We start from the raw sequence: 16,646 nt of genomic DNA on the forward strand, positions 1-16,646 counted from the left end.
AATAACGGTTGCTTCATTTAGTGTATATTTGTAAAGACTTACTGATACTTCAGGGAAAACTGTTTTATTTGGCTATCCCTATTCAGTATCTCTTTCCTTTATGTGTGTATGGGATTTGGTTATGTTTTCCTAATTTTGAAAACTGTGTTAGGGACACAGTGGTCCCTAACCACATAGCTCAGTGGTACCGCTCCTGCCTGGCAAACATGAGGCTCTGAGTTTGATTCCTGGTGAGAGGGAACCTATATTGATCTGCTTTGTAAAAATTATTTTCATGGGCTGGGGATATAGCTCAGCAAGGTTGTGAATTTGATCCCAGGTACCAAAACAAAAAAAAAAAAAAACAAAAAAACTATTTTCAGTTGTAAGTAGTATCACTAGATACAAAGAATAATGTTGAGAGAAGTTTGATTATTTTACATAGTGAGCAATAAAGTTACTATTATATTATTACTTCTGGTTCCACTGAGGTATACTCAGGCTAGTTACTAATGTTTTAAAAAGTAAACCAAAAAGAAACCTAATCCAAAATGTTTTAGTCATTCACTTAGGAAACTATTTTCTATTTAGTGATAAGCAGTTCTATAGTTTGGGACATATATCATTATAGGATGCAATTGAAAATGGGGCCTTGCTTACTGTTTTTATTGTTAAGTTTGCAGATTTTTATCTTTTGTTTCTATTTTCAGAGAATTCACAATGGCAGAAATCGAGCACTTTGTAGATCCCAATGAGAAAGAACATCCCAAGTTCCAGAATGTAGCAGACATTTACCTTTATTTGTATTCAGCAAAAGCCCAGGTCAGTGGGCAGTCTGCTCGGAAAATGCGCCTAGGGGATGCTGTTGAACAGGTAAGATTCCAGAGGACTTAATTTAGATTATGCCTGTTCAAGGCTTGCAGCGTTTAGCAAGTTCTCTGTGTACTGGATGACGAAATATTTCAGCAGTCATTTTTTTGTTTTTATATACAATTGTATTGTGTTGTATTTTGTTTGTTTGCATTTCTAGGTCTTCAATCCAGAGCATTATGTGTGTTAGGCAGGTGCTTTATCACTGAGCTTCAGCCCTAACCCCTCTGCAGTATGTTTTTATACAGAGTTTATAATATTATAGAAAAGGAAAATCTCCCAAACATCTCAGTTTCTCCATCATGGATCTAAGCATGAAAGAGATATGTAGCAGAGCACTTGAAGACTAGATCTTGATTAGAACTGCCTCACTGATCAAATTTTTAACAGTGGGTACAGCTTTGGGGAGGCAGGATTTAACTCAGGGAAAGCAAGCCCATGGGATTCAAACCGCTTATGTTACTCACAGCAGTTGGGATAAGGCCTTGCAGGTAACAGAATTTCTGCACATTTGCCTGAGAATGACTGAGTGAAAACGTTATAACCATAACTGCTGCCAGCAGTGACTTTCCTCTGGCCCTAAAAGTATTCAGGAGAGACTGGTCATTTTACACTTGGGTATAGATGGTTTCTAAGATCTTTCTTGTAGTATCACGTTCCGTCAAGGGTGCACAAATTTCAGTGGGTACATCAAAGAATACATTAAAATCCCCTCAGTGTTTCTCAGTAATTTTGTTAATTCAGAAGGAAATGTCTTTCCAGGCATTAGAATTTTTATGGATATTATTAGTTTTGGCTCTGTAGATTTAGAAGGTACATAGTGTTAGGCTGAATTTTTGCTGACTCAGTTGAGCATTTTGGATATATTTTGAACAATTAATTATCAGTTAATTTGATATTAACTTAAAAATGATCAAGATCACATTCTGGATACTTGAAATTATTCTGAAAATAGGGAAAAATACTTTACCTTGTATTTCATATGTTTTTCAGTAGATTAAGAATAAGTTATTACTGTGTATTTATCCTTTTCCTTCCTCTGTGCTCACTTGCATATTTGTTTAGGGCGTGATCAACAACTCAGTGTTAGGCTATTTCATTGGCCGCATCTACCTCTACCTCGTGAAGGTTGGCGTATCTCCAGACAAACTCCGCTTCCGACAGCACATGGAGAATGAGATGGCACATTATGCCTGTGACTGTTGGGATGCTGAGTCCAAAACGTCTTATGTATGTACCCTGAATGGTTTTTTTTGGTGTGGGTTTCACATTGTTAACTCAGAGAAACAGATACCAAGATTGCCCTTTGTGTACTTTATGGCAGAGTGGAATGAAGAAAAAAGAACTTTTTCTGAACAAAACAGAAAAATACTTGGCTCCTACATTCTGGAGCCTTTGGGGACTTCGGTAGCTTGCTTAGAGAGAGAAGACTGACAGTGGGGCAGTACCAGTGTGTACGTTCATGGGTGGCCCATGTTGTAGGTAACATTCCTGAGTGACAGTCAGCAAATATCAGAAGTGATCTGGTTAAGTAAACAAAGTTACAGTGGTCTTAGCCTAGAGAACTGTTGGTAGATTTAGGGGATAGATTAGTAGATTCTGATCTCAACTACCTTTTCTCACATTCTGTATACTTGATAACATTAAGAGATCTCCAGGTTTCCTAGTGCTCCCACCCATCAAACATCAACACAAGTACTGAGGCTTCAGCATGAAAGATATTTGGATATGAGGGAGTCACCCTGCATTGTATTTTCCACAGCAAGGGACTAGAGAGCCTGGCGTTCTTCTTGGTAGGTGGGGAAGACCTCTCCACCCACATAGGAAGACTATTTTAGCCCAGCACTGTTGGGTTCACATTTTACTTTTAAAGAAGCTTTCTTTTTATTGATTCATTTTCTCATAAAAGATAAAGTAGTCATACTAAAAAAGTTAGAGTTTATTTTTACAAAAGTAAAAGATAAAAATAATTCTGAAGGACATTAGGTAGAAAGTTAAGCTTTCTCATTGTAAGTGCATTGTCAGACAGTATCTATAATGGGTGAAGAAGTAAATACTTTTGGCTCAATAAGTCACATATGGGCCTCACAAATTTTCTTTGTTATTGGACACCACTGTGGTATAGTTCTGGGTTGCAGATTGCGATCTTGTAACATCCTTATGTAGTGGAAAGGCATCAAGAAAGCTCTCTGGGCTTCCTTTGGTGAGGGAACTAACCCCATTCATTTGGGCCCCACTTTCATGACCTAGTCACCTTCTAAGGTCTCCTTATCCTACTATCTTTATGCTGGAAGTTAGAAATTTGGGAGGAACAAGCAATCAATCCATGGTAGGGTCTTTGAAAATCATGTAAAATTTGCTTCTTAAAACTCTCTTATGAGCCAAGTATGATGGTGTATGTCTAATCCTAGCACTTTGGGAGACTGAGGTGGGGCGGGGGGGGGGTGTCAGAAATTCAGTTTGAAAAGGACCTGGGCTATAGATGTGAAGGCTCTGGGTTCAGTCCCCAGTACACCCCTCTCCTCAAAGACCAATGTATTCATAAGAAATAGAACTGGCACCAATGTGATGGTAATGCTGTTATTTAATTTTATTCTGTAACCTAACCTTTATCTATTCTTTACTGAGTTTTCTTTTTGTTCAGTAAGTTTAGCACAAGTGCTCACATTCGTGGCCAGCTGAGGTGTGTTTAGCTGGCCATCTGATGACAAGTTGTGTGGTCAGTAGGCACTTCATCCAGTGGAAGTACGATTTCTGCCAAACTCCTCTTGAATCTTATTTACAAATTTGAATCATGTATAGTTTTTATCTAGGTTCACATTTTATTTATGTAATTAATTCCTAGAAAATATTTACCCCACACAGTTGAAATGTGGCATCCAGGAAATATGACTACTTTGTGTACAGTGTGAATTACGTTTTATAGGGATGTTAGCTGCCTAACATGTGAAACTATTATCTTTTCAAAAATTTACAAAGTCTAATTGGAGATTCTATAATTGAAACTATCCTGGAATGTTGGCAGGGGTTACTTATGTTCATGCATCTGTGAACAAACTTAGTGTAAGCAATAAAAGTTTTTATTGTTCTGTCTTCTTAGGGCTGGATTGAGATTGTTGGATGTGCTGATCGTTCCTGTTATGACCTTTCCTGTCATGCACGAGCCACCAAAGTCCCACTTGTAGCTGAGAAACCCCTGAAAGAACCCATATCCTTTCTGGTCACACCCGATGTTTGGAGCTAAAGCCAAAACATCTAACTGATGTGTTAAGTCCCAGTCTGAATCTCATCCTGTGGGTGAGTGGAGATCAGTTGGAACTGTTGCAGCACTTGTATAAGCATGTGAGTTTATCTCCCTCATTACTGCTTTCCCATGCTCTCTATTTGTAGTCTTACTGTGTTGGCTGTTTTAGAATAAATGTTACCAAAAGTTTCAATGCTGTGGATTGGGTTATACTGTCCATTAGATAGTACCCTTTTTCTCTCACTGCTGAAACATAGCTATTGACAGTATTTCATTATTTTTAAGTGAAGTTCCTCTGAATGATTGTGTAGATGGTTGTTTTGTCTTGCACTTAAAATCAGCATAACCAAACAGAATATAAGGTACTGTTAGAGAACTGATGGTGGTTGTAAGTTTCGATTGGTTTCAAGGTCATTTTTCAAAATATTGAGATAATGCATGTTTTGTGATTCCTTGACTGTTTCATACAAAACAGTTAATGTTGTTCAGTTTGAACCCAATAAGGGAGCAGTTGGTAAGGCATATAAGAAGGATGCAAAGCTGGTGATGGAGTATCTTGCCATTTGTGATGAATGTTACATTACGGAAATGGAGATGCTTCTGAATGAGAAAGGGTAAGTTAAAGATGGTTACTTTTATGTGAGTTCCATTCAGACCTGTCCTGTTTCTGTTTCTAAAAGTTAGGATGAGGTTAGTTTTTGTAGAAACTTTTTGCAGGAAAGAACTGTTTTATGACTACATTTGAATGACTTTGCTAGGATTTTAACATTATAGTCTGGAAATAGATTTGAAATGAACTGTAGAGATCTTTATTTTCTAATTTCTTAGAGGATGAGATGTGTCTAAGATAGTGTCTAAGAAAGGTTTAAAAACTACATCTCTCAAGTTTCTGCTCCTTTTTTGGAGTTCTTTCTATAATTAAGCATGATTTTGAGAGAGAGAGAGAGAGAAAGTGTCTTTAAAGAAATTTTAGAAAGTATGCAGTACTAAGTAGTGTAAAATTTATAATGTCTGGCAAACAATAAAAAATTACTGTATACCTGAAAAAGGAAAGTGCAACTCATAATGAGGAGAAAGATCAGTTGAAAGAAACACCCAGAAATAATAATTATGTAATAATATATATGGATATTAAAAGAGTTATAAATGTGCTTCCTAGTCTCAAGAATATTAAGTAAAGAATGAACATATTAAGTGAGATGTGGAAATAGAACCTGATGAAACATCTGGAGATAATACTTCAAATGACGCTTTCACTGGATGGAATTAAGAGTAGACTAAACATTGCAGAAGAAAGATCATTAAACATAAAAATGTAGTGACAGAAACTATTTAGAGCAAAGCATAGAAAATAAGAGACTGGAAAAAAAGTTCTCATGGCACAGTAGGAGGCAGTTTAACGTAATTAATTGGGAGTCACAGAGAGAAAGATGAAAGTCAGTAGAAAATGTGGTGATATGGCGGCTGAAACATTTTCAAATTTGATTAAAACTGCAAACCTAGAGATTCAAGAAGCTAACTAAGCAGTTTCAACACAAAACCACATGAAGGCATAGGAGACTCAAACTGAAAAATAGAAACAAGAGAAAAATCTTAAAAGACATGGAAGGGGACTGATTATATAGCAACCAACAATTTTGCCAAAAATTATAAAATCCAGAGAAAATGGAAGGAAATCTTTTAAGTGCTTAAAGACAAAAATTCTGTACCCAGCAAAAATACCTTTTAAAAAATAAAAGAGGAAATACTTTCAAATGAAAACTAAGTAAAAACAATAATGTATAATGGAATTTCTATATGCAAATATAGTATATACCTTCAGTGGCACAAAAGATGAGAGTAAAAAATTAGTTATATGCAATTATAAAATATATATTTTATATATTAAGTGGTGTGATATTATTTAAGATAGACTATGATATGTTAAAAAATGCAAGCAGTAAACTCCAAGAGTATAATTAAACCAAAATCGGATTAAAAGTACAATAAAAAATATTCCACAAGACAGTAGGAGAGAAAAAGGAACAAAGAACAAACAGATGGAACAAATAATAACTAGTGAGATGGCAGATTTAGATTCAATAGTACCAATAATTACATTAAATAAATGATTTAAACATGAATGAATAGCCATGAACTGTCAGTCTGAGAAAAAATACAGGTATTTCCTATAAATACTATTTATAGGAAACTCACTGTAATGGTAGTACATAAATATATTTAAAAGTAAAAGAATCAAGAAATCCTTCATACAAATGTTAACCAAAGGTTGGAATGGCTGTGTCACTATCAAACAAAATAAATTAATATTCACAGCAAGGAATATTATCAGAGTCAGTAAGAGGTATTTGATAACAGGTCAGTTCACCAAGACCTCGTAATCATTCCCAAATGTATACGCAGCTAAAATAGAACCTCAAAGTACAGGAAACAAATTGACAGAAAAAACAGACGAATTCCACAGTTACAGTTGGAGATTTACAAATCTACCTCAGTAACTGGTAGAGCAAATAGACAAACATTAAAACAAGCTGGAAAATATAAGCACTTTAATCATTTCAACCTGCTACCTACAGAGCGCTCCTTCTAATAACTGGAGCACAGTTGTACTTTTTTTGTTACCTACCTCCAAAAGTATCGTTTTTGCATTTTCAAAAAGTTGTTCAAAAAACCCCAAAGAATACCAAAAATAAAATTTAAAACAATACAAGAAATCATACATGGTCCCAAAACCTATATATGAAATATATTTTCACAGAAGGTGGGGCAACTTATTATAGACCTTAGACTAAGTGAAAGAAGCCTTACACTAAAGTTAATGTGTGAAACTCTAGGCAGGACAAATCTAGTTTTGATAGTGGAAAGCAGGCTCATCGTTGGCTAAAAGAGGGAGCCACGGGAATGTTCTCTGCTACGGTAGTTGCATATATCTGCTTGTCAAGAACTGAATAAGATGGACTTTGTCAAGTTGAAGATAAAAGTATCCATTTTGTTACTGATAGCTTTTAAAGCATTTCTGATCTTTCAGTAACACCTGTTTATGCCAAAAACAACATCAGATGGGATGTTGAACATTTGGAGGGGAGGGAACTGGGGATGGAACTCATGGCCTTGCACTTGCAAGGCAGGTGCATATGCCGCTGAGCTAAATCCCCAGCCCAACAGTGGTCATTTTGATCAGCAGGCCCATTTTTGAGTTATATCAATAGTTAGATGTCATTATTCACAAATAAGGCAGTTTTGTTAATTCTCAAAGTAGTAGCTGTCTCTTTGCTAATATAGCTCTTTGGTAGTTGTTACCTACTCTGTACTTAGAGTAGTATTGTCAGAGAGAATACCTGTGACACTGAAGGTATTGAATTCATAAACTTCAGACAGAGTAGCAAAAACAGAAGACATCAGTTTATAACCGTTCAAAGGAAGTAGGAGATTATCACTGGTAGAAACTAGCAAAATGCAGCTGTGGTATATGCCAACTATGCAGCTTCAGGACAGCCACGTGAGGGCTCTTTCTTTGCACTGAGCTGCTGTGATGCCAGAGACATTTGAACAGATCTTCATGATGTGAGAAAATACCTCATAAGCTGAAATACAGGTATTACGTGAAATGCTTCAAAATGGACATATCACAGCCAGTGGCGGAGGGAGGGGAGGTAGGATAATGTGTGTCAACACATCACATAGTCATTAAGCTTCTTTTAAACTGATCTTTGTCAATGTAAGTGCCAGTTTATTTTGGAATAGTGTGGGGGTTTTAAGGTTATTTCTGTAGGATGGCAAACTGGTTCATATATTACATTTGTAGAGACAGTAAAGGGAATAGTCACTTTACCTGCAGGCCTATTTCTGATAAATCTGCTATTTTAAAACTGAGCTTTTAAGTATGTTTTTGGTTTAACCTTGATTTCAAAGCTGGAAGAATTTGTCATTAAGTCACTTTTGGAATTTTACAAACTAATCCAATTTTTACATGCTTCCCCAGCATATTACTTGGTGTCATAATTGGGGTAATACTTAATTAGGTTTTGCATATGAGATAATTTAGATCTGACTTCAACTATCTTAGCTAGAGAGATGACCAAATTTGCATTGTACAAGTGAAAAACAATTTATCAGTCTGCAAAGCTTGTCTAAATCAAGATACAAGGATACATATTTTTAACTACTGTTTTTTTTTTTTTTTTTTTTTTTTTTAAATAGGGAATTCACTATTGAAACTGAAGGAAAAACATTTCAGTTAACAAAAGACATGGTCAGTGTGAAGAGATTCCAGAAAACACTCTATGGTAAATTTGTACAAACAATAAACAAATAACTCCTCCTGAATTTTTAAAAATGTTTTATTCTGTGATATAACTATATTTTAGAAATTTCAAAGAGGAAAAAAAGGTAGCTTAAGCTTCTTTTCTTTTTCAACATAGTTACACTGCAAAACAATTTATAATACTGCCATTATGTTTCTTATATCCTGAGATGCATTTTAAGAATACCTGTGATTTTTTTTTTTTTTTTTTTTCATTTTGAGGAAAAGTCCTTTGGTTTCATAAGCAAAAGAAGGAATTTATCCCTTGCTCAGCTCCCTCCCCTTTGGCCAAAAATTAACTTCTTAAAAAGTCATTTGGATTAGTGACTTTTCATACTCTTTTAAGAAGCTAAGGGAAATGATTTTTTTGTAGAACGTGTGCTACTAATTGGGTAGTGAGTGCTTTTGAGCATATATGAAGGCCACTGTGATAGTTGTTTGTGGCTTTCAAGAAGCTCCTAGAGGCAGCAGTGGATGTTTGAGAAGCTGCTGCTGGTGGAAACACTAGGCCTGTCTTCCCTGGTTTGCTCTTGGTCTATAGTATTGGAATCATGGGAGCCCCTTTGTGCCTTGGATCTTTAGCTGTTATCCTGGTGGTTACTTCAGAACTATACTTCATTACTCAGGTGAATACAAGAAGGACAGAAAAATGCCTTGATCGTATTTCTAAAATACATTCTTATTCTTTATCATGGACAAAACAAGCAGTTTCTCTTTAGAATTAATGTTTTGATGGTAATTGACTCATTACTCATAAAACATAAATTCTGGAAGGTCATAGTCAGAAATTGTAAGCCTGGGCAGTCACTGCTTCCTTTCTGTAGGAAATAGTAATTATTAATGCATTTCCTGTGTGTACCACAGGGATAGTCTTGCCTATGGGAAGAGCTGGAGGGTCTCCTGGTAGACTGTGCCTGATGTTAATTTTCTCAGCTATGGTGATAGATATGTAACTTCCAGCAATGTCTTATTGAAGCTCTCAACTTATGCTTTCTGGAGAGACAAGGCAGATTGTCTCTGCTGTTTTTGGTTATCAGCCGGGGAAGGAATGGTCCTGTGGCTCAAGTTTCATTTTTCTAACATGTGGACAAAGAATTAAATTTGATGAAAATTTCTTTCATTGCAACTTTCTCTTTGAAGGCATTTGTTTCCTACTAGAGGATAGCTTTTATGAAGGTTCTTATTCTTTGTCCTGATGAACAGACATAAAAAATCATTTAGAGTAGAGACATTTTAGTGCTAAAAGAATTGTTTAGATCAGAACAGATGTGCATTGTGCGGTATTTGACAGAATGTGGCTGAATTTCTCTTTGTTTTGCAGTGGAGGAAGTTGTTCCGAGTGTAATTGAACCCTCCTTTGGCCTGGGTAGGATCATGTATACTATACTTGAACATACATTCCATGTACGGGAAGGAGATGAACAGAGAACGGTAAGCTGTCCTACAGTGAGCTAACATTTTCCAAAATACTGGGCAAAAAGTCACTTCCTCTAGCTTTTTAAAAAAGTATGAATGGTCACTGATATACATGACTTCTTAAGAAGTTAATTTTTTGCCAAAAGGGTGAGGAGGGAGTGAGTTCCTTTTTGCTTAAGAAACCAAAGAACTTTTCCTTACAATGATTGCTACAACGAGTCCTCTTGCAAGCTGATTACAAAGCAAAGCACTTACATGTTGCTTTGCATGAGCCCCAGTGTGAGTAGGTTATTCTGGGAGCAATTGCCTTAGTTGCCTGGCACACACTATTCTGAGACAGAGCCTATGTGGGGAAATCTGTTACATCAGTGATACTTTCTGGATACGTTCTTATTTTCAGAATATTGGGAAGGAGGAATGAGAAGGCTTAAAGAATTGACCAAACCACCAAACTGTGTCTGTGTTTTTGTAAAGCATTGGGAACCTTTTTTTTTTTTAAATGGTACCGGGTATTGAACTCACAAACTTGCACTCACCAGGCAGGTGCTTATACCACTGAGCTAAATCCTCGGCCCCAAGGGAACCTTCTTATACTGCATAAAATTACCTGACATACTCTTGGGGTAAAGATGTAAATTCCAGAGACATAGATCTTCTCAGTTTGAGACTTAGAGATCTGTGGAGGTTTGTTTTGTTATTTTTTGTTTGGTTTGTTTTAAAGAATCCAACCTGATTCTAGGATGTGAACCCAACAGGTCATAAACTGGGCAGTACCTAGGGCTTAGCTCTCCTGGTCCTCAAGGGTTATTGAAGACAGGTTTATAAGGAGGCTTCATCACTTCCTGCAGTTTTTTTTCTGGTTCTGAGTTGTAGCTCCCTGCCTTCCACTTATCCATCTCATCTCACCTCTGCCTGTGGAAATTATACTCCTTTACTCTCTAGGCATTGATTCCAGGAAAACCATTCAGTAGAATGACTAGAAAGGAGAGGGTGTACATATCAAATCAGTTGAAAGAACAGTTTCATTTGCTTCACCATTCTGAAGCAGAGTATATATAATGCTGGAATACTATATATACACACGCAAGTCTGTATTTTTCCCAGTGCATTTAACTCTAGAGAATGAACTAGTAAATTCCTGGTGCCAGTGTTTTAAAATGGTCTGGCACACTACTGCATCATGTGGGTAATAAAGTTGCTCTTCTACTGTCTGCCCTAAAGTTGCATCTTTACTTTCTGATGTAAAAGAGCAACCTGTCATTCTTGCAGGAAGTAATAAGGAGTGTAAGGCTCAGTCCTTTTGGAAGAATGATCTGTTAACTGAATGTATTCTTTTTAGTTTTTGTTTTTGGTACTGGGAATCAAACTCAGGACCTCACACTTGCCAGGCAGGCGCTTGTGCCACTGAGCTACATTGCCAACTCCGAATGTATTCTTTCTAGATGTCAAGTGTGTTTCATAGTTTTCTTGCTTATTTTTTTAATAAAAAGGTTTTTTTTAAAGTCTTTTAGCTATTCCTTTGAATCTAACAATATTGATGTAACTAGAGCTTTAATAGACATAAAAGCCAAACAAGAATAAATTAGTAGCAATGTTTTATGAATTGCATAGTGAGTCCCATTTTGAAGAGAAATTTGATTAGGCTGTGGGAAGCCAAAAATGTTTCTAAATTAATGGCACCTAGTACCTCAATCCATTTGCCTATAAATTTAATATAAAAACATTGCTACTGAAATTAAAAAAATGTTTTTTATAAAGGTACGTTCCTACTTCTTTATTAACTGGAATTAATGAAGAAAGGAGTCTAATGCTGAAGTTTCTGGGATGCAGGTAACTGTACTGCTGTAGTGGAGGGTTCACTTAGAATATTTGCCATTATTTGGCATAATAGGTGAATTAAGGTTTGGGTGGAGATCTAACCTGAAACCTGTGTTACTATTTCTGTAGGAAAAATCACTGCTATATATGCTCACCTTCAGGTGAACCTTTTTTTACAAATATTTAAGAACTGCCTTCAGCTCTCATTTCTAACCCAAAATGGTAGGCTAGTTCACTTTCTTTTTTTTTTTTTTTTTTTTTTGTCTTTTTCCTTTTTACTGGTACCGGGGATCAAACTCACGACTGCCTGCTTCCAAGGCAGGCGCAGTTCACTTTCCACAGAATATCTGCTTTGAGTTCTGAGTTTCTCAGAAACCTCTTTCAGAGAAGAGTTGGAGGGCTGTAATTTTCAGTATAGATATGCAGAATTTTTTTTGGTTATTTTGTACTAATTAAACTTTTAGGTGGCCTTTAAGATTGATGGATTCTTCTCTGAAATTATAGAATGGATTGTGGTTTGGGCACTACCATTTGTTACGTGATTTGAGGGGGTTTCTTCAGGCAGTTTCCACAGAAAGATGTAAGGCTTTTATGTGAGTTACCAACTTGTATATATAGGGGCTTTCAGAATGTTTTCACATCATTTGACTTTTTTTAAGAGAGTAAAACAAAACAGACCAATATTGGAGGAACAATATTGGAAAAACAAGACAGTAGGAAGTCAACCATAGTTACTGTAATGCACATTGTTACCCTCTAATTAGATGCTCAGACTGTCAGACACAGGCATGAAAAGTCATTCAAACAGTGTAAGCACTGAATTGTTTCTTTACTTCAGTTGCTGTTATTTCAGAAATTTCAGGTGTGTGACTTCTAATTTCTTTTGTGTCTATGTCTCCTGGACTTGTTCTGGGTGGCCTGGGGGTCTGAGATTGCACCTTGCTTCTTCATCTTGATATTTTCCTGTTCCTTCAAATCAGCTGGTTGCCGAGCCCTGGGTGCCTCCTGTACTGGCTGCCCATCCTATGGTACAGGGGCCTGGGCCAGCACCTGGACTTCTCCAAGCTGAGATTTCTGGGCTTCTCCCATCCGAGGCTTCTGGGGTGGCAGAGACACACAGAGCGGCAGCCCACTGATGCTCCCCCACTGTGGTGTCGGGGCCCTGGGGCGTGGCTTCCTCTCCCCAGGGCCTGCAGTGGTGGGCCCGTGGAGCGGGGAGCACCTGGCCCCCATGGCAGCAGCGCCTCGGAGTGAGGGGCTCGTGAGGGGCTCTTTCCCTGCTGCTCACTACTCCACCACCTTGCCAGAAGTCCTCCATTTGACTTTGTAATAAACAGACTTATGAAGTAAACAGAGCAGATGACAAAAACCATATTTTACATGGAGCAACTGATGTTTAGAGAAAGAGTTCACCAAGTTGATTCAGTGTCAGAGCTGAAACTAGATGTTTCTGAGTCTGGTTCTTTTTTGTCATACTGCATTTCGTATCTTGTTATCTGGCAGTTTGACTCTAAAGTGATGCTTGGACTCCCACCAACCATACATGTGGTTTGGTACATTAACATACAGGTATTTAAAAACTAACATCTTCGGGTTTCTTTCTTTTTAAACCATCCAGTTCTTCAGTTTCCCTGCTGTGGTTGCTCCATTCAAGTGTTCTGTCCTTCCGCTCAGCCAGAACCAGGAGTTCATGCCATTTGTCAAGGAATTATGTAAGCAAATCCACTTGGAAAATCTCCATGGGAACACCATTAAGTAGATTCAGTTTTCGGAACTGTATCATTTAGTTCAATAAAAGTATAGATTGAATAAGAACAAATCTAAGTGATTTTTGCCTCTGCTCTTATTTCTGAGAGCAAATATGCTTTTTCAGAGTGCTTTATCCTAGGATTAAGTGAATCAAGGCAGGGCCTAAGAGTTTGGTTTCAGGACTGCTCCTCATGATGGCCTTGTGCTCTCTTCCTTGGGGGAACCTGAGTGAAGTGTAGCAGCCTTGACTGTGGTGTCCAAAGCTCTGAAAGGGACCCTGGGGTCATCTGGTGCCTTCAGAGATGGGTGGTGGAAGGAATCCATGGACTGTCCAGGGCTGCGCAAGGAGAGCTGGTGGTGCCAGGACCCACGTCCTGGTCTTGGCTCCTTACCGACACTCGGTTCCCTGCAGCTGTGTCACGCGTAGCTAAGAGGGAAGGTTTGGACTCCAGGGAAGGATTTATTAAACTTGTGGGTTTTTTCTTTTTGTATATCTGGAATTTGTTGCTCTCTTGTTTTGACCCCTTCTATAAGTTTCCTGAACTTATAAGACAGCATTCAGGTGACACCAAGACTTACTCCATTCTTTTCGTTGTCGTTACTTCATTTGCTTTGGATAGCGGAGGCTCTGACCAGGAATGGCGTGTCTCACAAAGTAGATGACTCGTCTGGGTCCATTGGAAGACGCTATGCCAGGACTGATGAGATTGGTGTGGCTTTTGGCATCACCATTGACTTTGATACAGTGAACAAGACCCCTCACACTGCAACCTTGAGGGACCGAGACTCCATGCGGCAGATCAGAGCAGAGGTAATTGCCTTTCACTTTGGCATTTCAAATCTTAGAGGTGTGCATTAGTTCTGACTGGTTTGAGTTGGATTTTATTTATGTTCCAATATTTTTTACTTTTGTAATTTTAATGATAGGCTTGTATGAGACAAAGCTTAGATTCCCAAATCTGTTTGGCTTAATTATGAAAATATCTATTTAGCACTTCTCTAATATTTTGTAGTCATTTGTTTGCTCTGGGCTCATTCTTCAGCAGTTTGCTTTTATAGTTGTTTGTGTATTGGGCAAGAGAAATGTGAGGCCAAGAGGCTGTTGCCATAGTGTTATTGGCAGGCTTTTGGGGACTGAGACATTTTTATCCATTTCTATAGAAACATATGCATGTTTATATACATAAAGTCTTCTGTCATAATCCATTCAAAACAGTGAATAATGTTTCAATAATTTTACTTAATGGAAAGGGAATACAGAAAGGAAAGGAGGTTGATAAGAGAAAGGATGGAATGGCCACTTCAGTTGACAACTGCTGGCTAATTTATTAGCTTTGAGCAGGTATTTAGTTAGAGTGCCTGTTGTGTGCTCAGCTCGATAGAGTTAGTAGTAAGGAAAACAGAAATAAAAGACTGCTTTTTTTCCCCAAGGAGTTTATAGTCTACTTCACAAAGCATAAATTTCTGCCCTGTCTTATGAGCCAGATGTGGCTACTCCAGACCTATCTTCTCATCTGGCTGTAGTTTTCAAAGTGTGGTCTCTGGACCTATGACCTCGCATCACCCGGCCACTGGTTAGCTCAGCAGAGTCTCCCCCCACCAGACCTACCAGATCAGAACCTGGGGTCAGAAGAGCAAGCCATACAGGTACTTGGCTGCTGTATGTCAGCCAGTGTTTGCTGAAGGCTGAGAAAGAGCTGGCTTGCCCAGTAAGTACCCTTCATACCTTTACCTGATGGGCTGCTCCCAAGCAGGAGTTAAGAGCTCCTATTTGAAGAGTGAAGTGTAATGTATATGAAGCAATTTCAAGTGACAGTGAAGATTTAGAATAGTTAGGAAGGCTTTGTGATGGGATTGAGTGGGAGGTGGTGACTTTGTGGGCTGGAAGAAGAGCATGAACCGAGGTCTGGGAGGGAGGGGTGAAGGGTGAGTATAGTTGTGTAGAGGCCCAGAGGGGGGGCCTGTTTGTAAGGAGACTTTGTAATACAGACATGGCACAAGCTGGTTGATGTTTGGTCTTCTCTTCCTCCCCAGGTCTCTGAACTACCCGGGATAGTCTGCGATCTGGCAAATGGCAGCATCACGTGGGCTGATGTGGAGGCCAGGTTTCCTGTTTTTGAAGGCCAGGAGACTGGTAAAAAAGAGACAATCGAGGAATGAGGACGACTTTAGACTACAGTAAAGGTTTAACCCTCACCATGTCCATTTTATCAAAAAACCAAAAGAGCTACATTTGATTGCTCCCAAGGACTGTATTTTATTCTCTGACTGCCTGATTTTATCCCCACAATTAAAGTTGCAGAAATTCTGAACAATCTGTAATTCATGTGCTTGTGTTTCCATAGTTTCTTTCAGCAAACTGTTTTTTCCATCTTTGATTAGACTTAATGTTAAACACAGTAGATATACTTAAAAATTAATAGAATAATTTATTGGAGTGAAAACTACATGCTGTAAAGTTAGTCTGTTTTAAATGTCCAATTTACCGATGTTTAGAATATTTACAGAGCTGTGCAGCTACCACAACAATCCAATTTTAGAACATACTCATCGCTCCAAAATAATTTCTCATGCCGATTTACCAGCATTCCCCATTCCAATCTCAGCTCACTCTAAGCAACTGCTAATCTGCTTTGTCTCTATAGATTTATCTTTCTTAGTCTATTTTGTGATACATTGTGCTGAAGAAACAGCAGTCTCTAAGCACGTGGAATGGCTTCTGGGAAAGGCTGATGTGGCTTGGGGAGGCTGGGGAAGCGGGGAAGGGGGGACAGTGTGCTGGTGCATGGGCGCCTGGTTGCTAACCCTGATGCACAGTCCCCGGGCCTCCTGTGACAAGGGAAGGGTATTACTTGGGTGGGGTTGGTGATGTGGAGTCTACAAGAGCACTGCTCGAGCTGGAGAACCTTGCACAGTGTGTTGCTGATAATTTATACACAGGGCAGGTATTTTTGGCATTTGACTATCACTAAAATGAAACTTAGTTTAAAGATTCGCTAAGTGAATGGATAAATAATTTTTGCTGTGCTTCAAAGTTCACCTCTTGTTGCTCTTCAATAAGTCTTTGTTATTGGGCTGCCTCTAAGCAGTAATTGTGTTAAGACCTTGGATGGAATTAATGTCTCCTAGAAATTGGGATGTGATTTGAGAGCTTTGCTAACGATTGACTATAGCCCCACCCCGCTTCCTAAGAGACCCTTCCCTCAGCTGGTCCCATGCTGGACCATTTTTCTTCCTTGCATGTTAAAAAAGACATACCTTTTTAAG

General features: G+C 38.2%; 1 protein-coding gene across 1 annotated transcript in view; it reads left to right on the plus strand.

Annotated features, from left to right (window-relative positions):
• Positions 1-15,701, plus strand: part of Gars1 (glycyl-tRNA synthetase 1) — a 42,650-nt gene extending 26,949 nt beyond the window's left edge. The window contains exons 9-17 of the mRNA XM_063240216.1: positions 690-852; positions 1,915-2,079; positions 3,950-4,062; positions 4,567-4,707; positions 8,294-8,379; positions 9,718-9,827; positions 13,249-13,342; positions 14,000-14,190; positions 15,414-15,701. Of these exons, the coding sequence (XP_063096286.1) occupies positions 690-852; positions 1,915-2,079; positions 3,950-4,062; positions 4,567-4,707; positions 8,294-8,379; positions 9,718-9,827; positions 13,249-13,342; positions 14,000-14,190; positions 15,414-15,539 (1,189 nt within the window). The 3' untranslated portion in view covers positions 15,540-15,701. The remainder of the gene's footprint in view (positions 1-689; positions 853-1,914; positions 2,080-3,949; positions 4,063-4,566; positions 4,708-8,293; positions 8,380-9,717; positions 9,828-13,248; positions 13,343-13,999; positions 14,191-15,413) is intronic.
• The last annotated feature ends 945 nt before the right edge of the window (positions 15,702-16,646 follow it).

The sequence above is a fragment of the Cavia porcellus genome, unplaced genomic scaffold, assembly GCF_034190915.1.
Source record: "Cavia porcellus strain 051 isolate PalLab524CR breed Dunkin Hartley unplaced genomic scaffold, mCavPor4.1 scaffold_2, whole genome shotgun sequence".
NCBI classification, from domain to species: Eukaryota; Metazoa; Chordata; class Mammalia; order Rodentia; family Caviidae; genus Cavia; species Cavia porcellus.